Here is a 25,014-nt window from a genome sequence, read left to right as displayed (position 1 = left end):
TCTTTAGTCTCTTATCAATTTAGAAACTTCCAGTCTCATCACATAGGTGCTATTTGCCCAGGAATTCCTCTGACGAAGGGGTCCTCCAGAACCCGGAGGATTATTGAAGCACAGGTTAAAGAAACTGGCAGCAAGGATGGCTGACCAAAGATAGAAGGTCTGAGAGCAGCAGAGAGAGCGCGTGTGCTTTCTCGTACGAGTAAAGCGAGGAGAATGATACCTGTCCTTAACGTCTGGTGGTGAGTGAAGTCCAAATCCCTGGTGTCGGGTTTGGATCTGCTGACTTTCCTTCCTTTCTTTTCTTCTTCGACTTTTCTCGCTCTCTGCTTTTGCTCTGCACAGATCCCAGACTTACACGAAAAATTTACGTTGATTCTTGTGGAGTCGTTTGAGATTTACATGTGCTAAGAAAAAGGGAGCATTAACTCGGGCCTGTCTGGGGCAGCGCTGGCATGGAAGAGCTGTCAGTGCTGGGCTGAGTCAGGGGAACCGCGGATGGTTCTTTGCCTGGGGACAAAAGGGAGGTTCCTGAGAGCCATTCCCTTGGAAATCCCACCCCGCGCAGGATCATCAAGAGCTGACAGCTCCTCCCAGCTCCCTGGGTGCTGTGTTATCATACGTGGGAGGGACCGGCATAACCGCGCATCGCACAGTCCCGGCCGCAAGGTTAGAAAACCTTTTGGAGACTGTTCCTCCGCCCCCCACCCCGATTTTGGTAACAGTTACCGCTTCAATCCTGGGGCGGATTTCCACCAGTTAGGGTTACATCTGCCCCGGTATCCGGCAGACCCGTAACCCGCTGTCACCACGCCGGCTCCATCCACAGCGTTATAAGCGGAGCGAGAGGGCGACGGTGGCTTCCCCCGCGCCGTCCCCTTCCCCCCGCCTCCCCGCTGAGCCGCGCTGGAGGGGGCCCGCCCCTTCCCTGGGCTCGTTTCCAGGGGGGGACACCCCGTTACGGCAGGCGGCTCTTCCCGTGCCCGAGGCAGGGGCGGCCGGGCCGATGCCCCCGGGCTCCGCGCTGCCCCTCCCGCCCCGTCCCTCGCCGCCTCCACGGCCGGCGGCCGCAGGGAGATGCTGTCGCTGCGCTCCTGCCCCGTCCCCGCCGGGGTCCCCGAGGTCTCCCGGCCCCGCCCTCCCCTCCCAAGCGGCTCGTGTCTCAGCGGTGCCCGGGACGGGCCGCCCCTGCCCCCGCCCCGTCCCCCCCGGGACCCCCTTGCGCTGCTGCGCCTGCAGCTCACCCGGGGCTGCAGCTTCAGCTCCAAACGTGCCCGTGTCCGCTCCGAGCCCGTTAGCAACAACCAAGCACAGCACATGTTCTCCTTGCCCTACCCCGCGCTTCTTGAGGCACTTTAGTACTTCAGCTGGGCTGGGACATTCAGATAATTCCTCCTCACTTTCCCGATTCACCAGGAAAACCACCTGGGCCAAGTTTGTTGTGACTGCCCTCCGCGGCTGTGTGCGGGGACCAGCCAGGCTCTCAGGCTGCATCTTCCTCATTATCCTTTCTCCAGAAAAGTATTTCTTACTGGGACCCACGGACTGTGCCAAAGGCTTTGCCCCAGGCGGTAGGTGCTGCTTCGCCATGATCCCAGTAGGAAAGACATTCAGATTCTGCAAAGCATACTTTGAAATGTCATTTCTTAGAGCTGACACTAGAAAGGAAGAGAGAACAGCATAGATAATTTTACGCCCCCTCAGATGCTGGGAAACTCGGGTTGTGCAGCATCGAACAGGCCTCTAATCAGCACAGAGCACATTACAATGCGCATGTTCCAGAGCCGGCTCTGTTCCAATGAGCTGCCCGGGGTTATCCTGCGGCCGTGGGATTATGTGCAGCGCAGCACAGGCCTGAAGGTCAAGCTGTTATGTGCAGCGCGGTGCAGTCCTGTCCCGTGCCTCCTTGGGTTAACTGCTACGTGGACCACTAACTCTTCAGCGTACAATGGTCCCCCCATCAGGATCGCTACAGCAGAGAATGCACATCCCTCCTTCCTTTCCTCGTTCGGTCTCAGCTCACATGCCCCTCACCCCTCATTCATTCCTCTGCCCCATTCTCACCCCCTCTTTCTGTGCGCACTGGCAAAACCCCTGCAGAAGTTTAGAAGTTAATCTGAATGTATCTGTTTTAAATACCTACAATACCATAATAATCTTGAACTGAATCCTACTGTTGTGCTAAGAGGAAGAGGCCCTTCCTCATATTTAAATTGAGGGCTGAGATTTAATTGTTGAAACACAGGTGGCTAGTATCATTTCAAATGTCCTGTCATTTCTAAGATAGATACGTGACGCCAATGCGTACAGCACAGCTACAGGAGACAGCTAGATTGGGTTTCTTCACCTTTGTAAGGACCACTCACCTGTGCTAGGGCTCCTCACTGCAAATGACCCTCCTGTCCAATGTTTTGACAACTGAGGTAAGGCTCTACTCAGTGTTGGAAGAGTTCAGACCACTGACCTGTACACAGACCTGATGGTTTTAGGTGCCTATTGACAGATGAGTCACAAACCAGGCACATTCCACGCAGCCGCATTTGCTCATCAATTCCTCCAACACCCTCCCGCCCCCCACTTCCCTGGATGTGCATCCATGCATCCCAACTGTAAATTCATTCATCCATTCCCCTCCCCAAATCCCCATATGGTCGTTTTTTTTCTGCCATTCACTCACTCTTACTGCCACAAAATACAGCCCTCTCCGACTCTCCAGCTACACCACTCTCCTCACACAAATCCATGCGTTTCTCCACCCATTCTCCCAGACCATGCTTTCCCTGCTCTGTCCAACCTTCTGCCCATTTCTTCCTCTGTCAGCACTGGTACCGGTGTCCTCCAGGTGCAGCTATCACTGCTCAGGCCCAAACTCATGCTGTGCCTTGTGTCTCAGTCTGTGACCCACCATTGCTCCCGCCTTCCCTGTGCTCTAATCTGAATTAAGCACCACCACCCCGTTGAACCAGTCAGCATTTTTGACACCTGCAATTCCCATTCCCGGCTGTCTCCTACTAATCTGCTCTGAGGCTGGTGAGAGAGGGGCAAAAAGGATCCTGACGTGGGATGTGAAGAAGCAAAGAGTCATCCTGGCCCATGTTGGGGGGAGTGTGTGTCCATATCTTGGAGGAAGGGAAGATGGAGGTGCCCAGTTTTTTTTTCACGAGGTCCTCATAGCTCACTTTATGCTCTTTTGCACACAGAAGCTGTCTTCAACCACAGAGTCAAGATGAGGAGAAGTGGCATCCTGAGAAAACAGTGTATCGCTAGGGGTGAGTTGGGGCCAGAAGGGTGGCATCTGTGAGCAGTGGGGAAGATTTTAGCTGGGGGAATAGTGTGGGAAGAAACTGATCTCTTGGGTGATCAGCCAGGGAGGCACATCTCACCATGTTCTGGGATCTCAGGGACATGGCCTGTAGTCAGCCTTCACTTTTTCTGGCTGGAGTAGCAGAAGGTATTTTTGTGTGATCCATCTCGGGAATAGGGCTGACGGCTTTCCAGGGAAACCATCACAAAGCGGGAGGATAATGCAGAAGAGATGTCTGCTACTGTGGGATGGGGGGCAACACTCCTCAGTGCCATGATATTGTATCATCACTTAGTGTGTTGTGTTACCTAGGCACATCACTTGATTGGTGAGCTGCATCGTCCCCTCCAGGTACCATCTTCTGTACACCATCCCCATCCAAGACATTACAGCAACCCCTACGAAGGTCTTACACCTTCCTTTGCTAAGTGTAACTCTATTCCTACTACAGTGTTACACCATTCTTTACTAAGACACTACTCCAACCCATTTTACCATCAAGTTTGATGCCCCACTGATGCCAAACCTTGCCCTAAAATGAGATGCTCTTCATCTCAAACCAAGGGCAAAGGTATGGAGAAGGTTGCCTTTCCATGGGCAGCTGTCATAGCAGGCAGAGAGGTCACCAAAGCCATCTTCCAACCAAATTCACATTTACACATTGTTGGCCTTAGATAAACCAAACCCTACAAGTATGACAGGTGAGAAAGGGAGGTCAGCAAGAAACATCTCTGCTGCTGACAATGAAAAGGAGATGAGGTGACTTCCTGTGACTCTACCTTTGATGCCATGCGAAATGCCCTTTGTACGGTCCCCCTTCCCTTCCAGTAGTCCAAAATGAGCAGTATATCTGCTTGAGTTGAAAATCAAGCTCAACTCTTTGGAGCATTAGTCTCAAAGCAGATGGCGGGACCAGCTCCTATCTCTGAGATACGGTCTGAGGGTTTGAGGAGCTGCAGGGCACCTCCTGCCATTTCCATGAAGCTCTATTGTGGGACCGTCTTATGCTATATGCTGTGGGACAGACAGACCCCTCTTAATGCCATGGTAGGCCTGAACTAACATGTAGCATGGCACAGTTGTGTGATCTGAGGGCACAGCTGCCACGTGCATTGAGCAGAAAGGGACTTAGAGCGCTGAGGAACTGTGGTCTAAGGGAAACATGTTGGCAGCCTCCGGGACCTTTCATTGCTATTTGTCAGCTTCTGCAACTGGCATTTCTGTGACAGGTTGGGGCACGCAACTGTTTCCCACTACAAGTAGATGCCCCAAATTTAAAGTTTCCTATGGGCAACCAGGGAGTCTGACAGCTGCTGTGTCTTCCTCAGGCTTCTTCAAGAGGAGAATATGGTTCTTTTCTTCCTATTCTGATGTGGAGCTGGAAACTGTGACAGTAAATGTAACCATCCAGGACTTTGTGGCTGATGTGGTGTCTGAGCTGTTTTTCCGCAATGTTCAGCAAGTCTCTAAGGAGACCATGTTCATCTTTCCTGTGAACTCTGACACTGTTGTACACACCTTCTATGCTACCATGGGGGACACTCGTATTGAAGCAATGCTCTGGGAGAAGGAGGAGGTACTGGGATTGCCGTGGGAAGGGGTGGTCCACGGGTTGGGATGAGGGGTGGAGGTGAGAGAATGAAATCCGCTGGAGACCTCAGTGACACACTTCTCTCCCTTTGTGACAGGCCCAGCAGCTGTGCAAAGCCACTTTAGGCATGGAGAATTTAAGATACTTGCAGGATCAGTGCGATCTTTGGGGCCCTGTGTTTGCTTGTTTCTTGGGGACCCTGCCTCCTAATGCGGAGGTGGCCATCAGCTTGTGCTATGTCCAGGAGCTGCCACTGCAGCCTGATGGAGCTGCCAAGTTTTTCTGGCCAAATGAGCTGTTTCCCCGGAGCAACTGCCTCAGTGAGTGATCCCCCAGGTGTATCCCCCAGGGAGGAACACACTGCTCCCCAGTATCCCTCCAGGGGGGACCCCTGTATCTGCACAAGTGCTTCAGTGAGAGAATCTGAATATTCCCCCTTGCACCTCACAGTCAGGAACCCCACAAGTGTCCTTATATATCCTACAGCAAGCGATGCCCCCACATCCCTACACAAACCACAGTGTGAGTCTACGGATTCACCACCCCCCACCCCCCCACCCCCCCCCCCCCCAAGCACCACAGAGAGGACATCTCAGATGTCACATTTCCCCTCTACCAACAAGACACAGTGCCCCACCACAGCTGTCTGCTGCTCTAGGGTCTCTTCTTTCACTTTCTCACATCTCTTTATCCCTTCAGGCTGGATCTCTGGGGAAAAGATGTCCGAAAATCTGCACTTCAGCATCTGTCTGAAGTCAGCCCATGGTGTGTCCCATATAGCCATTAACACCAGCTACACCCCTCTGCAATACACGGCTCCAGATCAGACATCTGCTGAGGTATGGCCCTGCCAGATGCGAGAGTCCCAAAGTGGGAGGGAAGGGAAGGGTCTGCAGCCTGATGATGCTCGTTAGGACTCCTCAATCCTTTTATTTGCTTCTCTTTTCTCTCCACACCCTACTTGTCCTCAGTTCTCCTTGAAATCATCACCCTGGATGAAGGGTAATCTGAACTTGCTGGTGTATTACAGAGGGCCTCCCACTCTCAGAGCTGTGGTGGAGAGGCAAGATCCCAAAGCCCCACCTGGTGAGTGAGGATGGTGGAAGTGAGCATTAGGGAGAGGGTATCAGAGAGACTGGGGGGATCTGCGGGGCTTTTCAGGCAATAGGTCAGAGATGAGGACAAAAGCAAACAGACAGGGAAGGGGGCTCTAATCTAAAGATCCTCCTTGTTTCTCCCCACGCACTGCAGGGTCTCTGCTGGGAGACCCTGTCGTGATGGTGACACTGATACCCAACATTCCTGAGACGGCGCCCAATCCAGGCCAGCTTGGGGAATTCCTCTTTCTGATGGACCGCAGCCTCTTCCAGGATGCACAGGTACCACTGGAGGAGGTCTTCAGGGGGGATTTTCCATAGCACTTATGCCCAGTTGGTGGGGATAGAGGCAAATTGCTTCATGTGGGCAGATGTTCTGCTTAGCTTCCCGATCTGAGCTCTGCCCATCCCTTCATCTGTCCCCAGAACACACTGCTTTTCCTCCTCAAGAGTTTGCCTCTGGGCTGTTACTTCAACATCTACAGTTTTGGGGCCACTTTCAAAGCCTTCTATCCGTGAGTTGGGGGTGATTATGGAGGGGTAAGTAGAGTATGACTTTTGCAAGTGGAACTATGGGACAAGCTCTTGCTAGAGGGCAGCTATGGGGCAGGATCTGTTGGGGGCAGTGAGAGGGTAAGTCAGTCGTCTTTTCAAGGTGCTTCTGTAGCACTTGTAGTGAGGTAGGGCTTTGCAATGGAGTGACCATGTGAGGGTAGCTGTGGGCCACGTTTTCCCTCCTCTGACACTCTGGGTGCCCTCCCACAGGCAGAGTGTGGAATACACGCAGGAAAGCATGGACAATGCAGTGGGGCGCATCTCCTCCATCTGCCCTGATCTGGGGGGCTGTGACCTGCTGGGCCTCCTAAGGTCTATCTACAGCACTCCTCTCCTTCATGGGCATCCCCGCCAGGTATCAGGGGCCAAAGGGTTATGGGGAGGGGAATGGGTGCAAACAGTGGAGTAGAGTTCAGGGCTCAGGATGAGATATTCTGCTGCTGCTTACACCAGGAGTTGGCATGTGGGGGGCATCCTGATGGCAGAAAGTGACACCATCTTTGGGGTGGGCAGCTTAGGAGAGCTGCTGTGGAATTTGCCTGCACTTGGGGAAGGCACAACTACCCTGTGGAGTGCCTCTGTGCTAAGAGGTGTCCTGGTGTTAATGAAAGGAGGCACACAATCTCTTTTCCTGTTTCAAGGCCAGCGGGCATGAGAGGGTAAGGGAGCAAAGTGGAGAGGCTGCCTGCATCTTAGGAGGGTGTCTTTCCTCTACGGGGGTGCCCAGCCTTCTCAATCTTTGATTCCTCTCCTCTCTCCCTCAGCTTTTCATCTTCATCCAAAGGAAGATCTCCAATGAAGAGGAAGCTGTCATGGCTGAGGTCTACCGTTATCGGGACCACCACCGGTAATGAGGGAGTCCTGTGTCTGTCCCCCAACATGCTAACTCACAGCCTTCCTCTCCCCTTGACTGTCGGAGTCCTTCAAACATTCTTCCAGATCCTAGTCTTCCTCAGATCTTCTCTTTACATCGATGGAACTTCAGCAACAACCCCCCCACATGCTTGCCTTACTTCATTAAGACTAATACTCTTCATCTAGTGGACTTCCTCTCTGAACCTTCCTCTGCTCTTCTCAGCACTTTTCCTCTTCATCCTCACCATGCAATACCTCAATGCACTCTGCAGGCCCAAAACCCATTCTCACGGTCTCATCAGGCAACATGTCTCACCCCGGAGGGAACAGGAAAACTCTGAGACACAGTTTCATTTCTATGATTAGAAGCATCCTTACCTCTCCAGACGTTGTCATTTGTACTACTCTTGTCCTTCGTGCCTCTCACCTTTGCCCCATTTCTAACCTCCCCCTCTTTTCCTGTACAGGTGTTTCTGTTTTCCTACTAACAGTTGTGACAGCTTCAACCTTTCCCAGGCCATGGCCCTGGAGACAAAAGGTGAATGTGTGTGCATCCACTCTAGGATGAGCATGACATCTGAGGTAATGACCCACGTGCCTGGGCTTCCAGCACCCCCCCTGCTCTATTCAATGCCTCCCACGGCTCTCCTAAACATGCAAGGCAATCCAAATCCACCACCCACTCCAACTCGGAGATGCCCTCCAACTTCCCCGCACCCAGAAGTGGGAGAGAACCCAAGTGGTCTGTGCTCTCTGTTTCCCCCTCACCAGGCAGTGAAATGTCTGCAGCGGGCTCTGCAGCCTAGAGCTAGTGGGATCTCACTACAGTGGGACCTTCCACCTGGCCTGGAGGTGTCAACAATCAGAAAAGCTCCTGAGGTGATATTCCAGGGACATCAGAGCTCCATCTATGCCCAGATCCATGGGCAAGCACAGGTGAGAGTGATCCAGGAACCATATGCACTGGGGCAGGGCTTTCTGGAAGGTAAGGGGCTCACTCCCTGTTTCACCTTCCCAGCACTGGAAGTCCTTCACCTCTGTTAGATCTTGGAGAGACCACTATCATCAAGGCTCTGTGAACCCTATCCTTTCCCCCAGAGACACCACTGCCTCTGCTCCAACCATGGGCATCTGCTACCTTAGTAGAGCAGGGATGGAATCTAAGTAGCCAGGCTGCCTGTGCCCAGCAGATAAACTTTTCTGTCTGACTCCTTCCCTTGTGTCACCAGGATGCAGAGGTGGATGAGGGAGCCGTGACGCTTCAGTACCACGTGGGCAGCCAGTCCTTCAGTTACACACTGAGGTTCTCCCTGTCCCCATCATCAGATGACAGGTGAGACGGTAACACACTTGCCCATGAGCCAGAGCGGCATTGGCAAGGTCTGGAGGAGGGACAGCAGGTGTCCTTCACTTGCATCCTTCGCACTGTAGCCTGAGGTGGGAAGAGAATCTCGTCCCCTCTGCCCTGATCTTGGGAGAGGACCTGGGTGACCATTACCCCACTGCCCCCTCCTCTTTACTCCATGTATCCCATGTCCCTTCCAGAGGTGGAACCAAGGACTAACTCCCTGTCCCTGCAGGCTGCCTGTGCACCGCATGGCCATGATGCACCTGCTGTGGAAACTGGACTGGGAGGCGACAAGCAGGGCAGAGGACATCTTGCACAGCGCAGTTAAGTCCAGCCTCAGCCTGGGGGTTCCGTCCCCCTTCACATCCAGTGTGGCAGTACGCATGAAACAGAGGGGTGCCTGGCACCATGGTAAGGCCGGAAACGGTGGGGGTAGGACTGGGAGGAGAAAGCGGGACTAGTTGGTCTGATGCCTCCTCACCATCTGCAGCCTCCTATCCTGTGGGCCTGACCACCCTTTTGCCTGTCTCTAAGACCCATGAGTCTAACCCCCACCTCCCTGTCTCTATCCCCAGATTCTTTGCCTCCAGACTCCTCCATGTTGTTCTCTCCCTCTTGCAACCTGGTTCCCTGCCAGCTGCTCTGGTTGCGTGGCTTCATGCCTGTGTGGTTCAAGTCCACCAAGCTTTGGATGGTCCAGAAGTGCCAGTTCTGCCTTGAGATGCTTGGTCACAAAGCCCCTGACACTGAGGCACTCACTCTGCTTTCAGCATCCTGTAAAGGTAAGGAGAAACTTCTTAGCTGAGCATTCTCAAACTGTGTTGGACTAGGGCTGAACTCTCCTTTCAGCATTTATCTTCTCACCAGACTTCCTGATTATCATTGTGCTGGGGATGGATGGAATGACAAAGCAAACTCCTGCATCTCAGCTCTGGGCTGGAAACTAGGAATCAAATGCCTTAATACGTCCCTGAAGTAACCTTATCCTTGTCTTTAACAATCCTTGACTCCATACTCAAACACTAAGTTTGTCACAAAATATCTTCACGAATCTTTAGCTTTATCCTCATATAGTTCAGCAAAAAAGAGCCAGCTAGCAGAGGCATAGCCATTCGCACAGCAGTTTCCAGGCTTCCTCTCCTTCCAGCCTTCTGCCTCTACAGGTCTGATGATAAGGAGAATTTGGGAGATTGTCAAAGACCATGTTAAATTCGGGGTATACAGAATCCGCTGCCCTTCTCTTGTCCACAGTGCCAGTGACGTCATCTGAGAAGGCAGTGAGGTTGGTCAGGCAAGATTTACTTTTGATAAACCCATACAGGATGGTCCTTCTAAGAGGATTTGCTTCATATTCTTCCTAGGGACTCAGGGGAGGCTGACCAACCTGTAGGTCCCCGAACAATTTTTTCCCTTCTTGAAGATGGGTGAGATGTCTCACTCTTTTCCAGTCATCAGGATCCTCTCACAGTTGCCATGATATTTTGAAGATGATAAAGTCACTACCTTGCAGTGGCATCAGCCAACTCCTTTGGCACTCTTGGATGCACCTGATCCCATGGACTTGTGTAGGTCTAACCGACCTACATGCTTCCTCACTATCTTCTTCTGCTGTGGGTACTGCTTCACTCATACAGCATCTGCTGGGAGACTCAGAGACATGGTAGACCTGAGGGAAAACATTACCAGTAAAAATTGAGCCCAAAAAGTTTGAGACTATGACTGCCTTTTCCACATCCTTTGTCACAGAGTCCCCTGCACCACTGAGCAAGATGTCCACGCTTGCCCTAGGCTTCCTTTTGCTGTCAATGTGCTTAGAGATGCCTTTCCTGTGGTCCCCCACCTCCCTTACAAATTTCAACTCCAGCGGCACTTTCGTGTTCATAACTCCATTTCTGCATGTCTGGGCAATGTCTCTGTATTGCTTTCAAGTAGTCTGTCTCCACTTCCACCTTTGCATACCTGCTTTTTGTGTTTGATCTGACTAAGGAACTAAGGAACTAAGGAACTCTCTGTCCATCTATGCTGGCCTTCTAGCACACTTCCTTGAATTTCTGCCACTGGACTGGACCATCTTTGATCTCGGAGGATTGGATGCTGGAAGATCAAGCTGTGTTGGACCCTTTGGCCTCCACAAATTTCCCGCAGAATCCTGAACAAGGCAAAATCCATTCTTCTGAAGTTCAGGAGTTGTAATTCTGATGTTTGCCTTGCTTACTCCTCTCAGGATCGTAAACTCCAGTCTCATGATTGCTTCAGCGAATGCTGCCCTTGACCTTCACATCTTCAACCAAGTTCCTCCCTGTTTGTGAATAGCAGGTCTCTCCTGGCTGGTTCATCAAGCACCTGCATCACAAAATATGCTTCAGTACATAACAGCAGCCTCCTGGATTTCTTGCAGTGTCACGGTCCACTCGGTGGACTCGTGATGGTTCGTTTGCTACAATCTCGAAAGTGCAAAATTAAGGTGACCAACACCAAAGGGGATAGCAGTAGTCAAAGAGTGAAACTTTATTGTGTTGCCCGTGAAGCAGCACGCGATAGTTAGAGATGGGTGAAAGAAAGGAGGAAAGTAAAGTTAAGTTTAGAGAGAGGAGGGAGAGACGTTATAGCTACCAACACTGATCTCACGACGTCCTAACGGTCCCGGGTCCAGCTGATGCTGCGTCGTCGATCGTCGTGGTCCTTGATGGGGAAGCTTCCGATTTTTGTTGTCCAGAAGTCATCTTTTATGCTCAGTAACACAGCTTGCTCCTCCTCTGCCTCAGGGGTCTCCGCCCTTCTCAGAATTCAAAAATCATGAAGATAATAAAAAATTATTGGAATGTCCATTCTTAGAGCTATTCAAGTTTGACTACACAGGTTCCTGAGCAAGCTGTTCTAATAAGATTTTCTTTGAGTAGGGATTTGGATGAACTGACTTCCAGAGGTCCTTTCCAACCTCTGTATACCTTTAGGCCAGCCCTAGTGGCCCCTAGTTCTGGTCCAACTACTCTGTGCCCAAGTGCTTCTTTTTCTGCCCATAAAATCTCTTAAATCTGCTCCAGAACTGAGCCATGCCTGGGACTATAATGCCCATGTGCTGTCATGGAACATGGAAAGGAAGAGCTCATGCTGAGGCTGGTGAGTTTAAGAGTGGATGATGGAGAAGGACCCCTGTGGGGCCCTCAATGGTGAACATGAGCCATGAAGTGGCAGGAAAGAGTAATATTAATGATAATCATGGGAGGAATTAAAGGTATTCAGAGAGAATTATGTTGGGTAAACTAGAGCATATAGGACAGATTTTAGGATACTTACAAGGGACTGGGAAGATCTGAGGATGCTCTGGGAGGTCTGGAAAAAGGTCAGGATGCTTGTGGAGGACTGGAAAAAAAAATGGAAAGTCCAGAGAGGATGGAGGACCATTAACTATATCTGGAGAAGGCAGAATTTAAGGTTAATAGCCGTTGCCTGTCTCATGAGCTGTGTGACTGTTTCTGTCTTCCAGAGCAGGACCCTCCTCCTGAAGAGCAGCTGATGGAAGAACTGCCAGCATCTAACATCAGTTGGGACTGGACAATTTCACCACTGTCGACAAGACTGTGTGACTTCTCTGGGCTCAGGGTAGTGGTGGCACTCCAGAAAGCAAATGGCTCCTGGGCCCTCACCGCAGCCCTGGCTTCTGCCTTGGGGCTCAGCAAGGATGATGTTGAGGGACGAAGGCCCAGTGAAGTAAGCAGATCAGGGGCAGGAGCGGGGCATTGTCATGAGCTGAACCTTCCTCTGCTCCAAGTTTCCAGTCTGAGCTGAACTGAGAGGAAGAGATCAAAGCAGTTGAGATATAGAGCCTTGTGGAAGGGGGGTGTGGAGGATGTGGGATGGAATCAGCAGAGGTACCTGGGAACTTTCCAATTTTGAGCATTTCAGAAGCTTAGAGAGTTTGTGTGTATGTGTGGCGATCTTACTTTTTCCACATGCTGGTTTAGGTCTGATCTGTCTTTTTATTTCTTCTCCTTGATTGTTCTGTTTTCCCCCACAGGATATGCAGCCAACTGCCTGGGCCACCATTTTGGCTTTAGTCTGGTTGCACCAGTATAAATGGAAGGTACCTTGGTCAGAGCTTCTGGAGGGCAAAGCTTGTAGGTGGCTGCAGAACCAGGCTGGTAAGAAGATTCTGGTGGGAGGAGTTGCTTTGGGTCTTTCTCACCCAAATCCGCAGCTGACACCCTTTGACCTTTGTTCCTCTTTCCCAGTGCTCCTGTAAGGCAGACTGTATATGCACACACTGTATTCCCTTACTGAGTTGTGGTCCCCCTGTACTTTTTCTCTCTGCTTGCAGAGGTCCAGCTGGATGAATGTCTGGAGGCAGCAAATTCCCTGTTAGGCTGCTTTGTGGAGCCCACCATCTTCAGGATTTGAACTTACTCTGCTACTGGGGGTGGGCAAGAAGCTGCATGGGAACACAGCCAGGACAGCTGACCCAAACTGGCCAAAGGAATATATCACACACCATTAACATCGTGCCTTTGTGGGACTGAGTGAGTGAGTGAGTGAGTGGCTGGGTGGGTGTTTAGTTGCTGTCCAGGGCCAGCCCACTGCAGCTGGCTTGTTCACACATTTGCTGTTTACCAAAATATAAGAGTTTCCACTGCATTCTGAAAAATAACCCTAAATGCATATACTAAACTTTGCTTCATTTTTCCACATTCTGCTTTTGTCTGAGGTACCCAAATAGTCATCTGCTCAAAATACCAGACCGCAGGGAGAAAATTCCTGTTCAGATACTACACAAAAACATCTATCTGTCTGTGTCTGTCTATGCCTACCTACCTACTCTGTACCTTTCTTATGTTTTCCGTAGAAATGTAAGACCAATGTTATTTGGTTTTGCAGGCATTAATTCACTCATCCTCACAACCTAGATGACTTTTTTGTGGTTGTTTTTAAAGAAGGGTTTGTCAAATAAAGGGTGGATTTCATTGTATCACTGCAGTGCCTATGATAGGCACCCAGTGCCATTTCAGCTGTTCTGGGGTATCTGAAACACCTTCCAGGTAGGAGGCAGGATATAAAGGACTGATTTTCTGCAGTGACAGCTGGAGTGTGAATGGAATACCATGTGGCATGGGATTCAGGTGCCTAAATATGGATGTCTAGTGCTGTTTATGATGTTCTAGGCTTTTCAAGTGTATTGGGTTTACATGGCAATGTTTTGATAGTGGGGAGGCTCAGGGGTGACCTCTGTGTGAAAAGATTGCCCTGTGCCAGTCACAGATGGTTCCAAAACAGACCCACTGCTGGCCAAAGCTGAGCCAATCAGCAAAGCTGGTGGCATCCCTGTAAAAATGTATTTAAGAAAAGGTAAAAATTGCCACACAGGCAGAGCAGGAGGGGAAAAAAGAGTGAGAACAGCAGTACAAACAGCAAGGTAAGAGGGAAAGGAGAAGGTATTTCCTTGCAGCCCATGGTGGAGCAGATATTCATGCTGCAGCCCCTGGAGGATCCTATGCTGGAGCAGATGCATATTTGCTAAAGGAATTGCATCCCATGGAGAGGACCCACTCTGGAGCAGAACAAAATTGTGAGGAGGAAGAATCACCAGAGAGAAACTGCTATGTATTGATCATAGCCCTCTATGTTCCATCCCCCCTGTACAGATGGTGAGGGTGGAGGGTAGAGGAAGAGTCAGGAGTGAAGGAGTGAAGCTGAGCCTGGGATAAGGATACATGTGTGGAGGGTGTTTTAGTTTTTGACTTTGTTTCTCACCATCCTGCTCTATTTCTAATTGTCAATAAATTATATTAATCTTCCCCAAGTTGAGTCTGGTTTCCCGTGATGGTAATTTCTAAGGTCTCTCCCTGTCTTTTTCTTGACCCACAAGCGTTTTCACTTATTTTTCTCCCCCTGTCCTATTGAGGAAGAGGAGTGAGAGAGGAGCTGCATGGGCATCTGGCAGCTAACTGAGGTCAAACTCTAAGAAAAAATCATCATATTTTCGTAGTGGTTACTTTTCTACATCTACACTTTTAATGGTGAATTTTTGGGCAGTTGAATCTCACACTTAAGATTAGGTCAAATTAACCCCATCTTCAAGGATGGTTACAGCATCCAGAAATCCCCCCAAATATTAACACAAAGTTGATTTCCTACCGCAGAACTTCTTAACGGCTTCCGGGACCTCCTTGTTTCTGAGTCTGTATATGAGGAGATTTACCATTGGGATCACAATTATATAGTAGGTGGACAATGCTTTATTCAGATTTAGGGAATTATTGGCAGGTGGTAATATATACATGACAGCAAGGATCCCATAGAAAATAGAGGTCACGATGAAGGGAGATGAATGAGTAGAAATGGTATTCTGCAGCCCCATTGGGGCCACAGAAATTCAAATTGGCATCAATACAATGATCACCAAGGTGACTGCAAAGCCAGTAATTCAGAAAAAAAGCTGCTAGCTGTGGAAAAATATTCTGGTTCATTACAGCTGCATAATGAAGAGGATTGCAGACAGCTAAATAGCGATCACAGGGCATCATGGCTAATAGAAGACGTTCGGTTCCTCCCAAGGAGCCAAACATACAACTATGCAGCACAGTCCCTGAAACAGAGGTTTTTTTCTCTGTGAGGAAATTGGTTAGCATCCTAGGAAAAATATTGGTGTAGCAGACCTCAAGGAAGGAAATATTACCCAAGAAAAAATAAATAGGGATGTGGAGGCTTCAGTCCACACATATGGTAACAAGAAGAGTGTTCCCGGAAACAACTACAAGATTAAGGAGCAAATTCAACACAGGGAGCCATCTCTGATGAAAATCCCAGTGCACTGAATTCGGTCACAGAAGTTCTGTTCCTAGGGTCAGCATGCAGAATGGATCTAGAGGACACACAGTCATATAAATGAAAACTCTAGGAACACAGGAAGAATTACTACACTGCTTTCAGTCCAACCTTGACAGAAGTTTGACTGTAAGAAAACTAGATTTATCTTCTTCACCAAGACAGCATTACCATAGATGATCTATCCTCCTTCATGGACAGGTTCTCATCATTCAAGTCAGAACTGACCTTTGACTGGTAGTGCCTGGACTTTTATATAGACAAACTGCACTAGAGTAAATTTCCACTATTCAGTTATGTTTACTCATTTAAGTAATTTTCCAAAAATGTCACAGAATTGCATAATAATTAGGTTGGAAGGGAACTCTTGAGGTCATCTAGTCCAAGCAGGGTCAGGTAGAACAGGTTCCAAGACTGCATCCAGTCGGGCTTTGAATATCTCCACAGATAGCACCTCCACAACATCCTTGGGCAACCCATTCCGTTGTTCAACCACTTGTACAGTAAAAATAGTTTTGTTGTGTTCAGCAACACTAACTGTAATACAACTGCAACACAACTGTAAGAAAGGCAGTACTCTATTTTAATGTTATTTTTGTAAGAATACCACTAAACTCAAAGGTCGTATTTCTGAAACTGCCCTTATTGATGTTTGTTTTCATTTCATTTGCCCTTTCTCCCTCCTTTTGATATCAAGCAAACTAACCAGGGGCTTGTCTCAGGATGGACATCAACATCTGTTTTACCACCTCTATAGACTTTTTAGGGTTTAGAAATACGGCTTAAAGAAGTTCAAATGCAACGATCCTGACTGTAAATACTGGTGTTTCATTTGCAACCACACAGAGTTATCAGAACTGCTGAAAAATTTTAAAACTTTTTTTTTTTCCTATACCATTCAGAACAAAATCTCTGTATAGTTTGAGAATGTTTTGCTAAAGAAGAAAGCAATCACTCTGAAAGTGATGCTGGAAGTCAAACCCACAGGCTTTTTTATTTGCCTGTAGAATTAACAATATATAATATACCTAGATTCATGTCTAAGGTGGTGAACAGAGACAGAGTTCACAGTAAGTACTTTTTTCATTCATTTTATCATTTTTGTATGATGAGTGTAGCATACCAAAAAGACTTGAAGAAAAAAAAAAGATGTATCCCTCACCACTCTATAGGTTAACCAGGTTTCACTTGTCTCTATTTGAGAACATTACATTTTAATTCAGATCATTGTATGTCTTTTACTTCAAAAGGACAGCATTCCTTCAAAGTCCCACCCTAGCAACATTAGAATGGTGTGGTCATGTGCATGCTAGGAGCACCCATCTCCATCTGCAGTTTCCTTCTGAACAGTAGAAAGCATTGGAGATGGGAATTGGGATGTCACAGCTACCAGAACCTGATGAAGAGAATATGACTAGAAAATAAGCCTCCACACCTGGTTAGGGGGGGCGATGGTGTCAGGGGAGACACGAAGGCTACAAGAGGCATCTCATGTCACCGGGAAGTCCTTTGAACTTTGAGAAAAAAATAACCAAAACCTACTTGAGCATGTGATTGCCAGTCCTAGAGCCCACATGGAAGTATATGGGGTGTTTTTACAGCATATAGAAATCAAAAATTAGAAGTGTGCAGGGAAGGTAGCGTTGATGGAGTTGACCTGTGACTTGTCCTGCAGTCTTTCCGCAGCTGGTGCTCTTCTTGACATTCAGCAGAGATTTCTTGGGCTCCCTTGTAAAACCCTTTGTTTCTGAAAGATCCCGGCTTCTTTTTATTCCAGATTTTGAAAGAAGATGGGGCTCAGAAGTCCTCATCAGAGAAGTAGACACATCTTCAATAAAACTGGAAGCAGTTGAGCTACTGAGGAATCTTTCTTGCTTTCCTCCTTCCCTCCTCTCAATGCACATTTCACATCCAAAATCCTGGTTCAGCCTATGGCAAAAACACCACAAGGGAATGAAGGAGTTCTACATTCAAGATTAAAAGCAAAGATGTTTGGTGATAATTGAAAGTATTTCTGGTTCATTCTTACTGCCGAGATAAGACTGGTATCAAAAACAGAGTGCAGAAATCAACCCAATATCATGGAGCCTATCCTCCTTGCACTGGAGTATCTTTCTGAACAACAGATTTCCTTTTCCTGTTTTTTGTTGTCATTTACCAGGTTACTGTGAGTGCAAACATCCTTATACCTGCTCTGGTTGCAACTGATCAACACCTTTATGCACTGATGTACTATTTCTAGGGATGCTGTTGTCCTTGGGGACTGATTATGCCTCCACCATACTGCTTAGGATGCTGGCCAGTCTCCTGACAGGGGCAGGAGAATGTCTGCTAGCGCCTGCCTTACACAAATGTTCTTCTTTGGTTCCTTGGGAGCTCTTGAATGGCAGCCATGTCCTGTGATTGATATTTGGCAAGAGGTAAGCCATGATATTATACAGACCAGGTGAACCACAAGTCCTGTCTCTGGCTTGAATCCATTTCCTGGAGAAAATTTTTATAGCTATTGCTATAATAACATCATTGGTGTCTGCACTAGCTCTAGTCTCGTGAAACTCCACCTCGAGTACTGCATACAGCTTCGAGGTCCCCAGTAAAACAAACCCATGAACCTGTTAGAGCAGTCCAGAAGAGGGCCAGAAAAATGATCTGAAGGGCTGGAACACTCCTTCTATGAAGAAAGGCTGAGACAGTTCAGGTTGTTCAGCCTGGAGAAAAGAATGCTCCAGGGAGACCTTATGTCAGCCATTCAGTATAAAAAAGGCGGCTTATAAAAGAGATGGAGAGCAACTTTTTTCCAGGGCCTGTAGCAACAGGACAAGGGACAAGAGTTTTAAACTGAAAGAGCGTAGATTAAATTGGATATAAGGAAGACATCTTTTACAGTGAAGGTGGTGAGACACTGGCACAGGTTGCCCAGAGAAGCTGTGGATGCCCCATCATCGGAAGTGTTCAAGGTCACATTAGACAGGGCTTTGAGCAACCTGGCCTAGTGAAAGATGTCCCTGCCCATGGCAGGGAGTGTTGGACCAGATGGTCTTTCAAGGTCCCTTCCAACCCAAACCATTCTATGATTCTATGAACCTTCTGTGGTCCCAATGAAAGAGAAGACTTCTCTGATTTCAGCCCTGTAGCAAAACCTTCCTGCAGTGACACCTGGCTAGTTCAGCTTTATCTTCACTAGTGAAGAGTCACTTACACACCCACACTTCAGGTTGCTGGCACCACAGACTGCTGTACACACATGTACACACAGAATAAAGAGTTTCTTAATGTAAAATAGTGGAAGGTGGATTTTATGAAGGAAACAAGACAGGCTGCAGTGATCAGGGGCAGGGCATGATCAGACAAATGTACAAGGCAAACAGCCACTGCTTACCTGTGAAAGGACCCTTTTATTCCCTTATGCATTTACTTCCCACACTTGTTGCTCCCCAAGTCACTAAATCCCCCCCTTTTCCCACCTTTGATCCCTCCCCTAAACATCCCACAGTAAATCCTGTCTAATCCCAAAATGCTCTTCCCCTGTGGAGGGGATGTCCTTCTCCCTTAATGTGTCCCACATACCTTTGCACCACCCCCCCTTAGTCGCAAAAGTGATCTGGAGAGCTCCTCCTGGTGACTCATCTTGATGAGTTTCATGCCTGGATAATGAGGCTGATGGCTCTTCTGGGACAGACCTGGGAGGAACCTGGACAAGGTTCTGTTTGAGTTCCCCTGCCTGTCATTGTGCCTCTGTGCTCTTCTGGGTTTTTGGAGATGGACCCTTGATGGGCTGGTGGCTCTCCTGTGATGGGCCTGGGAGTAGCCAGGGGAGGTTATTAATCAAGTTACTCCTTCTGATACTGTTTCTCTGTGCCTTCTTTGTGTGTGCAGATGAGTCTCTTATCACTTTACCTAACATAGACACGAACTTCTGAGACAGAATCCTGAAATTACTTTTTTTGTTAATGGTGTTAACAAAGGGGATAAAAGAACTTATCGACACCAATGTGATGCAGATAAGCAGACATTCCTTTATTAATGGCCGGGTGCACAGGGGAGTTGTCTCACCAACAACGCACACCTAACTCGTGTGACATGCTGATTATATAGGATACAGTAATACATAGTAATCAAGTTCTCATACATAAATATGTTAATTCCCATAACTCATTTTCTTATTCCCAGCTCTTTCTGGTCACGCACACTTGAGTCCTGAAATGAGTCAGGGGCTGCTTTTCTGACCACCATGGACCACTGACTCGAAAGAAAGACCCTCCAATGTCCTTGACTCAAGGATTTCAGCTCACACTGCAATTTTAACATGCTTTGAGGCCCTTTCACAATGTATCCTTTAGAACACCTGTTCTACAGGGCAATAAACCATCCTTACCTGAACAGCCTAACAAGAGTACCTGGTCATGAGTCTTATTCTTTGAATAGAAATCTGGTTAATGATTATTACCAGCCTACACGGCCTTAGCCTGGGACTTTACAAAGGACTTTGTAGCAGCATAACTGGTTCTATGGTTAGTCTAAATATTCCCTTATTTAAATCCAAATCACCAAAAATCATTAAAATCAGTTCAAATTAATAACAAATCAGTAACAAAGGCAAGCAGCAGGCATTCAAGAGGGAAATACATCTCACATGTCTGAACTGGAATGAAATGCCCCACACTCTGGAAGTTCCTGTTTCCTTCTGTTGATTCTAAATTAGACCTCAGGAACTGTCTTTAGAATTGCCTAAGTACAGTTCATTTCAGCTAACTTCAGTCTTCTGCAAGGTAGATATTTGCACCTAAACTAGTCATAGAATTATAGAATTATTGAATATCCTGAGTTGGAAGGGACCTACAAGGATCATTGAGTCCAAGTGCTGACTCTGCACAGGGCAACCTAAAAATTAAACCATGTATCTAAGAGCATTGTCCAAGTGCTTCTTAAACACTGACAGGCTTGGGGACATGACCACTTCCCTGGGGAACTTGTGTCACTGCTTGGACACCCTCTCAGTGAAGAACTTGTTCCTAATATCGAATCTGAACTTCCTCTGGTGCAGCTTTAAGCCATTCCCTCACATCCTATCCCCAGACACCAGAGAAAAAAGATCACCACTAACCTCTCTGCTCCTCTTCATGAGGAAGTTATAGACAGCAACGAGGTCACCAGCCACCTCTTCTCTAAGTTCAACAAACCTAGTATCCCCAGCTGCTCCTCATAATCCTGTCCTCTCTTCCCTTCATTATCTTTGTGCCCTCCTACGGACATATTGTAAGATTTGTATATCCTTCTTGTATTGTGGAACCCAAAGATTCACACAGTACTTGAGTTTCTTGTATCAGAAGTAGTGTGGGCAGCAGGACTAGGGAAGCGATGGTCCCCCTGACCTTGGCACTGGTGAGGCCACACCTTGAATACTGTGTTCAGTTTTCAGGTCCTCACTACAAGAAAGACATTGAGATGCTGAAGCATGTCCAAAGAAGGGCAACGAAGCTGATGAAGGGTCTAGAGCACAATTTTTAGGAGGAGCGGCTGAGGAAACTGGCGTTGTTTAGTCTGGAAAAAAGGAGGCTGAGGGGAGACCTTACCACTCTCTACAACTACCTGAAAGGAGGTCATACCAAGGTGGGTGTTGGTCTCTTTTCCCAAGTAAGAAGAGATAGGACAAGAGGAAATAGCCTCAAGTTGCACCAGTGGAGGTTTAGATTGGATATTAGGAAAAATTTCTTCACTGAAAGAATTGTCAAACACTGGAACAGGCTGCCCAGCAAAGTGGTTGAATCACCATTTCTAAGAGGCATTTGAAAGATGTGTAGACATGGGGCCTAGGGTCATGGTTTAGTGGTGGACTTGACAGTGCTACATTAACGGTTGGACTCGATGATCTTAAAGATCTTTTCCAACCTAAATGTTTCTATGATTCTATGAGGTGAGGCCACCCCAAGGCTGAGTAGAGTCAAGTCACTCCTGCACCTGCAGGACATAACAGAAAGCCAACAGGAGAACCATGCTTTTCAGAAACAGCAACTGCAAGCCTAATACAGCACCCTGCAGAGTTTAAAACATAGCTGCTTAGTCACTTGAATCACTCCTCCACACTCCCTGCATAGTCAAAGGCAATAAACAGTACTTCTTCTTACAGGGTTATCTGATCTGAAAGCAAAAGTAAGATCTGGTGTTTAAACTCACTCACAAAACTTTTGTGATTTCCAACAAATGGAAATGATTCAGCTGCTCAGAATTAGGTCACAATGATTCCATTCTGTGTGGGTTTGGGGGTGAGAGTGGGAGCAGATAGAAGAGAGTAAAAATTTACTTTGAGAAAAGAAGATGTGCAATTATTTAGGTTGTTTGGGTGAGTTACAGAGCAGATCTTATGAACAGTCATTTATTTAGATTTAAAGTGATGATAAAAAAGATGCACATCTTGCACTCTCATCACAGTAGTACTTGATGTACCTGTCATAATAAAGAAACAACAAACATTCCAGTGGTGACATAACCAAATGGACACCACCAGAACACCTCTCTGGGTTTCTCATCATGTTTGCAAATAAATGTCCTGACCTCTTGGATGGTGTCTCACACACACACACTGAGATACGTCCCTTTTCCATAACAGCCCCATTATAAATTATGCTCCATATGCATACACAAAGCAGAGGGAAAGTGAGATAGAGACATAGGCAGGCAGGCATATGTAAAACGTTTGTGAGCATTACTGAGGATTTGTTCCATTACTGATATAACATTCTGCAAAAGTTTCTGCCATCAGCAAGTCAAAATTACCTGTACAACAACTCTTTAAAAAATCTTCTCCAAAAAAAGGTCAATAATCTCCTCTGATACCAATGATATAAAGGGTCTGTTACTGGAAAATGAAGTGCTCATTACCAAGAACACAGAGGAAGTCTAATGAAGAAAGACTGATCATTTATTTCTGCATAGTAATCTGTGGTCAGTTAATTTTCACATGGCAGCTTTGATGTCATTGTTTCTCATGGTGTAGATGACTGGATTTATCACTGGTGGCAGCACAGAATAGAGAAGAGAAGCTGTTGAGGATTTGGAGCTGATGAGGATTTGGAGACAGGCTTAAGATAAGCAAAAGAACCAGTGCTAACAAACACGGAGACCACGATTGGATGAGGGATGCAGGTTGAAAAAGCTTTTTGCTGTTTTTTCTTGACAGGAATTCTCAAGACCACACTGAAAATCTGAATATAGGACATACTTATAAAAGCAAAACAGATAATGGCTACAAGGAAACTAAATGTAAGAACCCCAACTACACTAAAGTATGAATCAGAGCGGGAAAGCTTGAGAAGCTGTGGAACTTCATAAAAGAACTGGTTAATGATGTTGAACTTGCAGAAGGATAAATGAAAGATGCTCCCAGTGAGGAGAGCAGAATAAGGGATGCAGCTGAGCCATGCACTGGCTGCCATGTGGATGCAAGTAGACCCCTTCATGATTATCTTGTAGTAAAGAGGTTTGCAGATGGCAATATAATGGTCATATGCCATGACGGTGAGTAAAGCAAGATCAGCAGCACCAAAGACATGGAAGAAAAAGACCTGGGCAGCACAGCTGGGATAGAAGATGACTCTGGTATTCAAGAAAATTGGCCATGGATCTAGGGAGGGTTACAGAGATGGCTGAAAGGTCTAAGACAGACAAATTCATCAAGAAGAAGTACATGGGGGTGTGAAGGTGATTACTGACAGCTATGATGACAATGATGAGAAAGTTTCCCACCACAGCAGCCAGATAAATCCCCAGAAAAAACATAAAGTGGAATATCTGCAGTTCTTGAGTATCAGAGAATCCCAGGAGAAGCAACTCTGCCACAGTGCTTTTCTTGGGCATTTTCTTTCCAGACTGTTGGTGAAGGGAAAGTCAAGGATTTTGGTTGAGACTTCATGGTCGGCTCCATAGTCTCTCCACTGCCTGAATTTCACAGTTGCCCTAAACATATTTTGCTCACTGAAGACAAAATGCGTGAATTTCACATGATGGACCAAACTATACCTCAGAAACAAATCCCCCAGTAATCATAGTTCCACATGTTCTGGAGAACATGTCGTACGAGGAGTGGCTGAGGGAACTGGGGTTGTTTAGTCTGGAGAAGAGAAGGCTGAGGGGAGACCTCATCGCCTTCTACAACTCCCTGAAAGGAGGGTGCAGAGAGGGGGGATGAGTCTCTTGAGCCAAGGAACCAGCGCCAGGACAAGAGGGAATGGCCTCAAGTTGCGCCAGGGCAGGGTCAGACTGTCTCTTAGGAAGGATTTCTTTCCAGAAGGGGTTGTTGGGCGTTGGAATGGGCTGCCCAGGGCAGTGGTGGAGTCCCCATCCCTGGAGGGGTTGAAGAGTCGGATTGACCCAGCACTTAGGGATCTGGTGGAGTTGGGAACTGTCATTGTTAGGTTAATGGTTGAACTGGAGGATCTTCAGTCTTTTCCAACCGAGACAATTTAGAGATTCTGTGATTCTGTGATCTTCCTGAAATTTAAATCTGCTATATTGGTATAAGCTAGTTATTTCAGGTACCAGGATCAGGCAACCAACTTCACCCAAAACAGCTCAGCTTCATCTTGGCCCGTCCTGTCTCTTCTACAATCTATGTTGGTCTCTCACGACACACTTCTCAAGTTTCTGTTACTGCCTGTCATGACCAGTCCTATCCCTTCCTTATAACATCACTTCTACCCTTTCTTTTGTTTTCCCGTGGACCCACTTCTCCACATCCCCATAGCCTAGATGGCTCTCTGTGATGCAGACATCATAACTGCAGTTGTATAAATGTGAGGAAACTGGTCCCACTGGAGTGTTTTGTTGAAAAGGAATGAAAAAGTGAAAATGGGACTTGATATGAGTATTATGAACAATATTATTCACACAAAATGCATTCTTGTGTAGAGAAAGCATATCTCTACCTTGTAGGCAGGTATTGGTTGTAAGCCTTGTATTGATCCTTATTGGGAGACCGTTGCACATTTAGGAGTTAGTGATCCACACAACAGTTCACCTGAGGAGGGTCTGTGCTGCCTTTCAGGGCTGTGTGTGATGCACAAATCCTTTGCCCACAGGATGAACTCAGGAGCTCACTGCAGCGGAGGCAGGCAGCTCCCACTTGGTACCGGCCATTGTGCCACCTGCACCTCCTTGCCTGTATCTGCCAGAGCAGCAAGAAGTTCTCACGTGAGCAGCCCTTACGAATAGAGCTTCTTCTTGTGGGGGAGGGAATGATATAATAGCTTGAATGACCAAAGGGGAGAGCTTCTCCCTATGGACGAGATCATTGTGGGAAAATCCATCCGATCTGATGCTGCATGAAGGCAGGTGCCCAGCTTCTGAAGGGACATCAGATTTACTCACTATCTGTACTCCTCTTCTTATTTTGCCTTATTAAAGCAGTTATCTTATTAGTCCATTTCTTGTTGGGCTCTGTCTCTCTGTCTCA

The 25,014-nt window shown here is 47.5% G+C and overlaps 1 protein-coding gene and 1 pseudogene across 1 annotated transcript; one reads left to right on the top strand and one right to left on the bottom strand.

The window, feature by feature from the left end:
* The first annotated feature begins 524 nt into the window (after positions 1–524).
* LOC141934104 (von Willebrand factor A domain-containing protein 5A-like) lies at positions 525–14,541 on the top strand. The gene is made up of 20 exons (XM_074849394.1): positions 525–666; positions 1,414–1,568; positions 2,285–2,420; positions 3,198–3,266; positions 4,630–4,877; positions 4,990–5,212; positions 5,592–5,731; positions 5,864–5,978; positions 6,144–6,271; positions 6,416–6,504; positions 6,755–6,899; positions 7,309–7,391; positions 7,867–7,981; positions 8,171–8,335; positions 8,629–8,732; positions 8,980–9,158; positions 9,323–9,529; positions 12,235–12,458; positions 12,766–12,889; positions 13,066–14,541. Exons 4-20 carry the CDS (start codon positions 3,224–3,226, stop codon positions 13,143–13,145), a joined length of 2,412 nt encoding a protein of 803 aa, XP_074705495.1. The 5' UTR covers positions 525–666; positions 1,414–1,568; positions 2,285–2,420; positions 3,198–3,223; the 3' UTR covers positions 13,146–14,541.
* A 7,940-nt stretch (positions 14,542–22,481) lies between these two features.
* LOC141933985 (olfactory receptor 14I1-like) lies at positions 22,482–23,420 on the bottom strand (annotated as a pseudogene).
* Positions 23,421–25,014: the final 1,594 nt, after the last annotated feature.

This window comes from Strix aluco, chromosome 24 (assembly GCF_031877795.1).
Source record: "Strix aluco isolate bStrAlu1 chromosome 24, bStrAlu1.hap1, whole genome shotgun sequence".
In the NCBI taxonomy this organism is placed as follows: Eukaryota; Metazoa; Chordata; class Aves; order Strigiformes; family Strigidae; genus Strix; species Strix aluco.
The sequence above is the reverse complement of the archived record's forward strand: the minus strand, read 5'-3'. Positions and strand labels throughout refer to the sequence as shown.

Excerpts from the sequence above, each read along its gene's own strand:
- LOC141934104 (XM_074849394.1), top strand. The coding sequence starts at position 3,224 with ATGAGGAGAAGTGGCATCCTGAGAAAACAGTGTATCGCTAGGG. Across the intron at positions 4,878-4,989 it reads TGCTCTGGGAGAAGGAGGAG|GCCCAGCAGCTGTGCAAAGC; the intron begins GTACTGGGATTG and ends CCTTTGTGACAG. Across the intron at positions 8,733-8,979 it reads TCCCCATCATCAGATGACAG|GCTGCCTGTGCACCGCATGG; the intron begins GTGAGACGGTAA and ends CTGTCCCTGCAG.